The sequence below is a fragment of the Strix uralensis genome, chromosome 4 (genome assembly GCF_047716275.1).
Source record: "Strix uralensis isolate ZFMK-TIS-50842 chromosome 4, bStrUra1, whole genome shotgun sequence".
Classification (NCBI taxonomy): domain Eukaryota; kingdom Metazoa; phylum Chordata; class Aves; order Strigiformes; family Strigidae; genus Strix; species Strix uralensis.
Window position 1 is genome coordinate 93477247 of NC_133975.1, and position 11224 is coordinate 93488470.

At 45.4% G+C, this 11224-nt stretch overlaps 1 protein-coding gene across 5 annotated transcripts in view; it reads left to right on the top strand.

The window, feature by feature from the left end:
- The window catches only part of DPF3 (double PHD fingers 3), a 180244-nt gene that overhangs the window by 154432 nt on the left and 14588 nt on the right, over nt 1-11224 (top strand). For all 5 annotated transcript variants that reach the window (XR_012628869.1, XM_074867955.1, XM_074867957.1 and 2 more), the window contains 2 exons: nt 8894-9006; nt 10359-10440. Coding sequence is in view for 4 of the 5 variants with exons in the window: in XM_074867955.1 (XP_074724056.1) it covers nt 8894-9006; nt 10359-10440 (195 nt within the window). In the remaining variant the exon portion in view is untranslated. The remainder of the gene's footprint in view (nt 1-8893; nt 9007-10358; nt 10441-11224) is intronic.

The following is an 11224-nucleotide window of genomic DNA, read 5'->3' on the forward strand; positions in this document are numbered from 1 at the left end:
AGTAATACTCTCTCCTTTTTCCCTTTCCTGTCCCCTAATTCATCAGCCTACCGTTTTCAACTGACAGTTACTTTTATAAGATGACTGTTTCATGGCCTGTGGGTGAAATCACCTCTCAAGTTCTCCCCACAGCCCTCAGTGCGTGAGGAGGACCGCAGTGGTGCAAAGGGTTGTCTTCATGCTCTCCGAACTGACTGGGTGACATTGGCCTGGTTTTAGTGAAGAGGTGCCCACGTCACGAAACATTGCTCCATCGTGCTCTCCCGTGTAATCCCAGTGGAGAAGCCCCGGTTGGAGTGCCCCAGGGGAACGACATGTCCCGTCCACTGCTGCTGCCAACTCCGGTTAGACGCTTTGTCGGGTCAGCCTGGAAATCTGGAGCCAGTCTTTTTGAGCGCTACCTTGATAACATGGGTAGGCTGGGCAGCGCTGGGCGTCCCTGCAGGAGTGCTGTCGTCTGTCTGGCTGTGTTAGTGGGGCAATTTAACACTGGGAATATTGTGGAAGGACCAGGTATTTGAACTCAGACACGTGTTCAAGCAGGTAGCAGAGTCCTTGTTCAGGTTAAAGGGAGGGGAGGAGGGATAGAGCTGATATCTTGTTTTATGGGGGGTTTTAACAAAGGTAACGCTCTCACGGAAGGCTATTCAGGCTGCCGTTTCCCTCGCATTTTAAATACCACCCCGCTCCTCTCATTATAGCTGGGGATTTTGGCTCTCCCAGGGGGGAGGAGATGTTCTAAATGGGCTGCCAGGGAGGTGGATTTAATGCACTAGGAAGAACTGGCTTCAACAAGTTAAAAAGCAAAACAAAACCCAATCCTCCATTCCTATTTTTAGTGTTTATGACCAAGTATTTTTGCTTGGTTGCTCATTTTGAAAGGGTTTAGTGAGCCTGCCAGTTGATTGAAAGCTCTGTGGTGTGTGAGCTGGCCTGGCTGGGGAGCCTGCAGTGCATAGCGACGAGGTCGGAGCCGCGCCGGAGGTTTTTTTCCACTGCAGTTTGTTGAAGGGTAACGAAAATGTCCCCCGGGCAAAGGGGATGTTGGCTTTCCAGGTTGTGGTGATTCATCTTGTCTGGATAAGCAGTCTTCCTCCCACTCCTGCATTTTCATCTCCATCTACCTCACCCCTACTTCACTGTGTGACCAAATGCAAAACCTGCCCTGCATTGCGCGGGCGGTATTGCTGGGGGTTCTCACGCAGCTGACCCCCACGAGGTGTACCTGCTGGGCAGCTTTAGCATTCGGTGCCCGTCCTCCTGGCCAGTTCGTGCTCTATAAATGGGTTTATTCTTGTTATTAGGAGCTATGTCCCTGGCATATGGAGTCCGTGTGGTGCCTGCAGGCAGGTTTCCTTCCTGTTGGTGTTGGTAAGCAGCCCAAGTGCCTCCTGGCAATTAGCAGATCGTTACCCATAATGCGGAGCGCTGAGATGCAGCCTGGTGGGTTTTCTGGAGGTCACTCTGACCTAATTCACCCCCAGGAATTGTACAGTGCTGGCATGACTTACCAGTGCATTAACAAGCTGATGCTTCAGTATGAGGTTATTTGAGTGCTTCCACATTATTTTTCTTAGGCAAGAAATAGCCATTTTGTCCAGCAGCCAAGAGTGGCTAATGGGGGCCGGTCTGGAAGAGGAGGGAGCAGAGTGCTGGCTGGTTTTGAGATGGGACATCGCGGGTGTGTGGCATTTCCCTTGCCTTTAAGTTTGGGGACCATTTTTGATCCCCCAGGTTGCAAATGCACAGAGCCCAGTTTGCCGCCTTATTTCTGCGTTACCACAGCATCTCTGCAGTGAACTGAGCAGTGTGTGTCAGGCGTGTGCCTGAATCCCCGCTGCTCGGCCTTGGGGGGAAGACAGAGGAGCAAGACTCTGCCCCAGACCTGCCCCAGCCCAAACCCCCGGGTGATATGAAATAGAGGTGCAGATTTCAGCCTGTCCCAGGTGGTTTTGGAGGGGCAGGTGTGCCTGGCCAGAGGGACACACACACAGAGCAGCGGGCACACCAGCAGGGCTCATCCTCCCTCTGGCAAACCTGAGTCCGGAGCAGAGGGCCTGGCTGCAGCACCACCAGCCCACATCAGGGTGTTCTCCCAGGACGGTGATTTATATACACCAAAGTTAATTGTCGGCGGTTTTTAGAGGCTTTTAAATTCTGTAACTTCTGTTCATCATTTGTCCCTGCTAAGATATGTATGGATGGACTGTGCATGCCGGGGAAGGGGGGCTATGCAGGGAAAGGCACACACAAACCCATCACAGTAAAACTGTTTTAAAACATTTCTCAAGCAGTTTTCCTGTAAGACTTGTGGGATTTGCTACCAAGGGGATAGCGTGTGGGAGAGAGTGATTTGACTGACAAACCGTTAGAATGCCCCGAATAACTCACTCCTGGCTTTTCTCTTTGCGTGCTCCGGAGGTCACCCCTGAATCCCACCCAGCTCCTCCCGCCGCCCCGTGCCAGACAGAGTTACTCTGCCTTGTCTGCAGCTAATCTCTCCGGGTGCACGTGAGTCTGTGTATGCACAGATCCTTCATTTTGTTTATGCACGTGAGCAGCCTTTGAGCCAAGCTCTGCTCTTGATGTACCCTCTGTAGCCCAGGCTCTTTGTCCTAACTGATGCTCTTGATGCTTCAAAACATTTCAGAGGAAATTATGCAGCATTGTAGAGTCAAAGCTGGGAGCAAGTTGAGCTGGCAGGTGGACTTTCCTCAGGCAACAACATTTTCCAGGGAGTGACTCGAGATGAGGGGTATTTCGGTTGGAGCTTACTACCCCCCTGTTCCCTTTGATATTTGCATGGTTAAAGGAACAGCAGGAGGGCGAGCTGTAAGTGCCACCTTCCACACACCACCATTTTATAAATTCCTAGAGATCTTGAGCTTTAATTGCTTTCAAACACAGGTCTGTCCTGCTTTCGGTTCCCATTGACTTTAATTACACCTGCGTAACTGTGACTGGGACTGAACCACTATCTTTTGCACAGGGTTTTATTTGTCCCTTGGGTAAGCAATTATAAGTGGGCTCTCTTCTACTAATGCCGAATATTCGAGCAATTGCTTGTAATTTATGTCTCTCTTTCCACTGGAACTGGCAGTGCCGAGAAGCAAACCACCACCTCCGGAGTGCAGTTGGCTGCCAGTCCCGGGTGCTAATGCAGCAGAGTGCCCCTTCCCTTTCTGCGGGCTCGGTTTAAGCTTTGTCCATGCTGGCCAGAATGACTACAGGGCCAGGAAATGAAATAATAGGAACTATAAGCTCCTCTACAGCTGAATGGTTTCAGAGTTCCATCAATTATTAAAGGCGTTAACTCTTCCACAATTACTGGCACATTGTGGCATATTAGATTAGAGGAAAGTTGGTCTCTGACCAAATCAGACTGACCAGCCTATTCACTGAGGCCTCCGAGTCCTTTCGGACTCACTTCTGTAGCAGAGTTGGCGGTGCTGGAACACAGTGCCTCGGACACTGGGAGAAACAGCCAGGTTTTCTCATTTCCATCAGGACGTAGAAATTCACAGTGGTAGTACTTCCTCTCCTCCTCTTCTGTTTAATAGTAATAAAACCCAGTGGTGCCTACGAGTGAGACTTCCTTTTTTGTTTGTTTGTTTTTCTTAAGAAGCTGGATTCAGCAGGGCTCTGTGCTGAAGGGGCTGAGACAAGAGCTCTTCACCTGCAGCCTCTGACACCCACCCCTGCCCTGGTGGCCAGGAAAGCTGTTGTATTTTTCTGTAATGAAATACTCCTGCTTCCCTGTATCACAGAGGTACTGTGGCAAGTGGTGCCTTGGATCCTCCCCCCACAAACACTTTTGAAGACTTTTGTTTATGAGTACCTCCATTTGAGCAGGCAGGATGCAGCCCTGCATCGTAACTTCTTGACATTGCAAGATGGGAAGGGCCAGGAAGATGCCAAGAGCTCCGCATCCTCATCCCTTAGTACATTTGGTCGTCTTCTGAGAGTTGCAGCTCCTTGAGCCCTGAGATTCTGGCAGAGCCAAGCCTTTTGGTGTGCTTGTATGGTTTGGGTTTTTAAGGGCCCTTTCTAATCTGTCTGTTGTTGACACTACATATCTGTAAGCATGCCTTCCTAGACAGACAAATGAGAGCTAAATTTTTATATCATAACCATAAAATCATATCCCTTATTAGAATTACAAGTTACTTTTCCCTTCTGTTGTACGTATGGTAATGGTAATAATTCTGTCTAACAATGGCAGTGGTCACAGCAGTCCTTATTCAATCTTAGCAGGAGGAAATTTTGCAGTTTCTTTGCACGTAAAACTTATTTGGATGGGGTTCCTGTGACATAGGTCATTATGTCTGTAATATGTATTTATAGTTGTTTAAGGACCTGAATAGTTTATGGAATAAATTCTGATGCGATATAGCCAGGAGCTCTGTGGGTTTTCATTATGCTATTGATTAAAAAGCCTACCACTACACAGTGAAGATAAGGGAAAGAACTGGAAACTGGTTGAAAATTCCTTTTACTCTGTATAAATAATTTCACATTTGTTTTAAAAAGGGATTCTTTGCTTATTTTTTTTTTCTCAAGATAATCTCTGCCTTTGTTTGAAAAAGGTTATTGATTGGATTGTTAACTTAAATAGTCTGTGGCTGGTGTGACAGAGCACATGGCTGCAATTAATCTTGCGATGCAGAATCCATTATTGAAGAAGCACTAATGAGCCGTTCTAAGGCCTTCACTGGTCACAGAGCGCCTGGGAGCAGCAGATTGCTCCTGCCCTTTAATGTCAGTTTTGGTCTTTAGTGTTATACAGCCAGTGTAAGCAGAAGAGATTTTTAGATCTTCTTTTTTTTTTTTTTTTTTTTTTAATTTATTTATTTGTATTTGTGTCAAAATTCTCCTTGCCACCAGCCTGCAATCACACCAGGTGTGAGAGACAAGAAATGGTCTCTGAATGTGCTCAGCCCCGACTCCTCCGACCAGATGTCTGGTGGACATAGTGTACAATTAAAGCCAGTGGCATGTGAAACATGGGTGTCACTATAAAATATGGTCTCAGTTGCAGGGTTCAGAACCAGAGGAGAGTTTCGACAAAGATGAGGGAGCTTTCAGTCCTGATCTATACTTTAAAATATTGCTTTAAGACAAAGGGATGAGCTGTTGGAAAACTTCCCACTGCAAGTTTTATTGTCTATGTTGTTTATAGCTATTGCAGCATAGCAAAAGTTTAGGTAGAGGATAGTTATGGTAGATTAGAAACTGTCGATGTTAACATACCACCTTCTCCTTCAACAGAACTGCTCCCAGCATGTATTTTAGAGGTCTGTCTATTGACTTCGGTGACACCATAAATATGTGTTACTTCTTCCCCCCCTGTTAGATCTGCAGAGCTGATACAGACATGTGAGAATGATCCAGGGTTGCCAGAGCTGAGCCACCACCTGAATTATTAACTGAGTTCCAGCTGCAGGCTCTTTGCTGCACACCTTTGCCATAGCAAATGCCATTTATCACACAATTAGCGAAATAAGACTGTTTCTTCATCTTGATCACATAAGTGATGAAATTAAGCAAGAAACACTTTCAGCTGTCTGGCTTGTGCGCTGCCACAGTGTCTGTAACTTGAACCACATTTTGGACTGCTCTTTGTGTAAAACAATATTGTTTGTAGGCTGAACTAGCCTTTGGTTGTTTTGTTGTGGTTTTTTTTTTTTGCTTAAAGGGAATTTGAATCTACCTATAGTAGCCTGCCATATGCAGCTACAGGGCTTTGTCTTCAGATATTCTGCCACAGAGGGAATGCCAAGAAGAGTATGGAGCAGGGATGGTGTTCAGTAACACCGTTCTGGGAAGTCTTGGATGTGTGAATTTTCTCATTGGTCATGAAAAACACTGGGTTTTGAACCAAAGTAGCAGGAAAACAGAGAGATTGTGAAGAAGGAGAGCAGTGAGGGCAGGAAAAACAACTTTCATGTTTTGAGTATCTACTGACATGCTTGCCATACACTACAGTGCCTCATCGCGCTGCTGGCATAAGTAAAAATAGTCTTTCCAACGACATTAGGTTGGGGTCATGGTACCAGAAGGCACGCTGTTTAACATGAAAGAAGATCTGACTTAGAGGCTGTAGAAGGACATGTCCACAAGATATTCTTTTTCCCTTAGACATGCCATAAGCCCTGGGCTAACAGAGAGCAATCTGCAGCTATGCAGACATGGCTGTGGGCATTTTATAGACTCTTTTGTAGCCACAGCATTTGGAGACAGAGCCCAATGGAGTGAATAAATCGGTATATTTTTGCAAAATATTTCTGCATTGCCACTAAACAGAAGCCACCGTGGCCCTCACTCCATTGTAATATTTTCTAAGCAATCCTCAGCCCGCAAGAGCCCATTTCTTTTAGGCTTGTGGTAGGTGTGGTTCTTAAGAAGGGCTCTGCAAAATAGGATGGATCACTTCAAGGATGAGGTACCATCGATATGAGATGCAGCACAGAAAACCCGCAGAGGTGTTTTTGAGGCAAATGAGGAACAAGACAGTCAAGACTGATAGCTGGAAGAGAGCAGCAATGGCTGCAAAGGGACAGAGATAAAGTAGTGAACAGAACCTGACCTTCATGTCGTTTGAGAAAGGGAGAGTCTTTAGCTGGAGTCTCTGCAATGAGCAATGTGTGTACGCAGGCAAGTGAGCACGTGAATACATGTATGCATTTAGCTGTGATTTATTTCTGTAAGTTTAATTCCATTCTTTCTGTTTCTTTTCAAATGTGACTGAAGCTATTTAACTCTCTGATTAACTCACCTCCCTGTATGAGTTGTTTTCTGTGATATATTCCAGTACTGTACAATCTTTCTGGAAGCCAACTCTCTGCTGTTGGGATGAATTCCTCCCCGATGTGTAGTGTGGCACATTTGTTCTATTTACTGGTGTTGGAATGAGGTTCCGCATTTGCTGTAAATCAGATCTGGAGGAACATTTCAGTGTCATGTCAGGTCCTGCTAGTTTGGTAGTATCAGAAATTATGTGAGGTCCTCTCAGCAAGAAAAGGTATCATGTCACATCTCCTTCTGCACAGTTGCAGTTTCAAGGTCCCCAGAAATTTAGTTTGGGCTTGGTCCACTGTAAATCTCAGTAAAATCTGACTCTTGTTTTGTGCTGACATTTCAAGGGCTCCAAAACCCAGTGATCTTCTTAGCCCATCAGAGCTCATCAGTACTGTCAAAACATTTCTTTATTCAAAGGCTTAAGAGTGATATGAGCAATGTCATTGATCCCTCCTTCCTTAAATATCTCCTTTATTTTCTATTCAATTTCCTTAATAACTTATGTACACACATTTCTTTGCTGGACAGGCTTAGTTTTCGTATCACAACCATGTGAATATAACTGGAGAACAAAAATCCTTATTACAGCATTTGGTGGTATCATGGGCACATAAAGGAAATATATTCCCCACAGCATTATTGCCTTACCCACCAATTCTCAGCAACTGTTTGCTTCACTAGCTGGAATATACAGAAGCTTCTTGTCGGGTGCTGTGACGACTGATAGGTCTGGTAATGAAGATAGCACATCTATGTCCTTTTTTTCCATGCCTTTTTTTCTTACTGGAGAAGCAGCCTTTCTTTCTCCACTCTTAAAAAGACACTTAAGGCTGGTGGAGGTGGAAAAGATTTTTTTCCTACCCATTGGCTATATTCTAAGTAGAGCAGATTGGCTAGAGGTGAAAACCCACACACCTGATGGTGTGAGTTTCTAGAAGTAGCACATGGTAGTGCTGGGTGTGTGTACCTGTATTTCTGTGTTCTCTATAGATGAGCAATTAGCTATCCCTGTCCCATGCCCCCCGCCCCTGACTATGCACAGTGTTAGTGCTACGTGTGTCAGAGAGGGATGGGGCTAAATATGGGGCTTTCCAAGAAGGCAAGCAGTGGCTTTTTGCAAGTGACTTAGGGACTGCCTCAGCCTGATAGGTGTGGTTTGGGAGTACAGTACTTTATTTCAGCGGTATATTTTTCTTGTTTTGTTTTGCAGAAGGAACACTGACCCTACATTTGGTTTGTTTGTTTGTTTGTATTTTCCCCTCCAGAAAGCCCATTGCTGACCCTGCTACTGTGATACCGCTGTTTTGCAAAGCTGGAGTCGACACGCATGTAGGGGCGGGGGTTGTAACTCTGGCAGTTTGTCCTTCCCGATTAGATGTGACTGTTCTGCTAGCTTTCCCTTCTTTATTCCTTTCATTTAGTTCATTGTGGGAGTTGGCTTGGGGTTTTTTCCTTTCAGTTTCTTGTTTTGATCCTGGAAGGTTAGCTGTGCAATTTGGTTTCTTCTGTGCCAACCAACTCTAGTGGCAGAGCTCTTAAAAAAATTAAAAGCTGTATCCCTCCATCCTGTCTTGCTTCTTCTCTGTATGCTACTGCTTCCATTTAAGCAAAGTTTACAGAATGGCTCCGCCCATTTGGACACCAGGAAGGGAAGCTCTGAAATGGAGAATAACCTCATTTCCACCAGGTCCTTCAGTCCGGTCGAAACAACTCTAATTGAAACTGTAGTCCAATTTCTATTAAGATGGATGGGCTCTCTCTGAAATTGGGTTTGTTTCTGATTTCATCCTTTCTCTTGTTTTCTTTCAAAAAAAAAAAAAAAGCCCCACAAAAACCAAAGCCAAAGCCAAACCATTTTTAAGAGCTCTGAATAAAACTGCTTTGCCAATGGGGAATGGGTGGGGATGACTCTGATTTTCTCTTGTGCCCGGCAGCGAAAGGGTTAATGCCTGCTTTCCTCTTTGATATCTGTTAGTTGCAGCCCATGTTGTGATCAGTCCATGTCCATGTGCGTTTTGTTCCCAAATTTAATACCGGTTAATTAATGAGCAATAAGTGAGCCTTAACAATGACAGTTGTTTCCGATCTTCCTCAGGACACCCGACCTGCCTGCAGTTCACCACAAACATGACTGAGGCTGTTAAAACCTATCAGTGGCAGTGCATTGAGTGCAAATCCTGCAGCCTTTGTGGGACCTCTGAGAACGATGTGAGTTCTTTTACCTTTTCATGCAAATAAGTGTCACTGCAAGCTACTGTCATGGCTGCCCTTGAGGAGCACGTGATAATGGTGTGGGTCATGGCTTTACTGCTGCTTCTATACATCTCCGAGGAAGAGCCACTCCTGAGAGTAGAGATGGGCTTCTCCCCAGTGTCCCTGTTCAGCTGTTGCTCTCTGCTGAAATCACCACGGGTGTCATATAGGGCCACTTAAGATGGAGATACTTGTGGTGTGTATGCTTGTTCAATAGAAATTAGCTGGAGACCATCAACTCACATCGCAGGGAGCTGCAAGAGAGTAGCATTTCAATATGGTAGTCAGGAGTAGATGTGAATGGGTGATAACCCAAGAGATGGCAGGTATGTTTCTTCTGTCCCTGATTTTGCTTACTTCCTTGGCATGATTTTTAAATCTTAATTACAAGACTTGGGAAACAAGAAAGCATTTGAACTGGGATGGTTAGGCCTCTCTCTAGTCACTTAATCACCTGTGCCACTGATTTCAAACTGTCATCCAGAGCCTGCAGCTGAACAGTGTCCTCTCTGCAGGGTTTTCAGTTAAAATCTGGTGCTAAGAGGGTCCTTGGTAGTCTGTGAGAAACTTGGAGAATTGACAGTGGCTGGAGAACTTTGGAGGCAATTAGCTAACACTACATTCCCTATAGCAGAATAAATGTGAAGCCTGAAATTTTGTTTTGCTTTAGCAGTAAATAAGGAAATCTGAAAACAGGGAGCTGTTCTGTGTTAGGAATCAGGGGATGCTCCAGAGCAGCTTTTTTTTCCCCGAATATATGAAAGAGCTGCAGACCACATGGTGGGATCATGTCATTTCCATCTGTTTCACAGAGCATTTACTCAGTTGGGTTTTGGAGAAGTGGCTAAGTCTAGGCTTTTGACAAGAAAGGTTTCCCTGAAGGGATGAGATCCAGCATGTGGTCACATTGGAGCCCAGCAAAGCCTGTCCTCTTCTCTCAGTACAGCATATCCCCAGCCTAACAGCTTTGACTCCTTCATCATGAGGCTACCTTGGAGAGGAAGTCCTCTACTTCTCAGAGAGATTTTCCAGTTAGAAACTGAACTCCCTTTGTGATGAGAATGGCTCTCTGCAGCCTCTCAGAAATACGGTGGTTGATCGTGGATGTGCAAACATGACGCCTGTAGCCTTTTACGTTCCCAATAGTCTCTTACTCTCTATGTTGCAGCTCTGCGTTCCTAGCTGAGCACTGCTGGTTACCATGCTTTTGTTTACATCTTGGCAAGAGACTAATTTACATCATTTTCTCTCTTCTCCTCTCCTTCTCTCCCTGTTTCCCTACTGTCTCCCCAACAACCCTGCCTCAGGACCAGCTGCTCTTCTGTGATGACTGTGACCGTGGCTATCACATGTATTGCTTGAATCCACCAGTCTTTGAGCCCCCAGAAGGTAACATATGCTGGAAGTCTGCTTTGAAAATCACAATAAAGTCCTTGTGGAGAAGGGAAGAATTTCAGAAAGGTGGCCTGGGCCATGCAGAGTTAAGGAAGCTGTAGCAAAGCAGAAGCAGGTAGCACTGGAAAGAGAAAATTAATAGACATGGAGGTCTAGTGTACTCTGACATGTCCTATTCAGCCCTGCCTGGTCTCTACCTCCTCTTCCAGGACATGGCTCTCTTGTGGACATGGGTACCTCTGGATGTCCCAGATGGCATTGGACAGCTCAATTTAGTCAACTTAATTGAGCTCCTGTGAACTGTGACTTTGGACTTCCTAAGAAGTCAAAGTCCCAGAGAGAAAGCCCCAGACAGGGAGATCCTCTCTGGAATAGATGAGGGTCTGTTGTCAGGAGACTGGATTAAGAGGAACGACTTCCCTTGTTCTCTGGTCTGTCTGTGCCTCGGAAGGGTGAGAGTTTTCCAGTCTATATTACATTTGGTATGTAGTCATGTCCCCTGCAGGGGATTCAGTCTGACTATAGTACAACTGGTTGTAGTTTGTCACTTGGTTGTGGAGCAGAGGAACTAGTCTCTTACCATTATTGATTCTTTGACTAAAATCTGCAGAGAGCAGTAGAATTGGAGAAGGAGACATGTGAGTGCAAATGACTGCCACTTACATGAGGGGCAAGACAAGAATAATTACAAATCAATCATGCATTCAGGAGCTAAATGTTTGTAACTTTGATGAAGAGGAAACTAAATCAGGGGAAAATTTTGAAATGCAGCTAATAA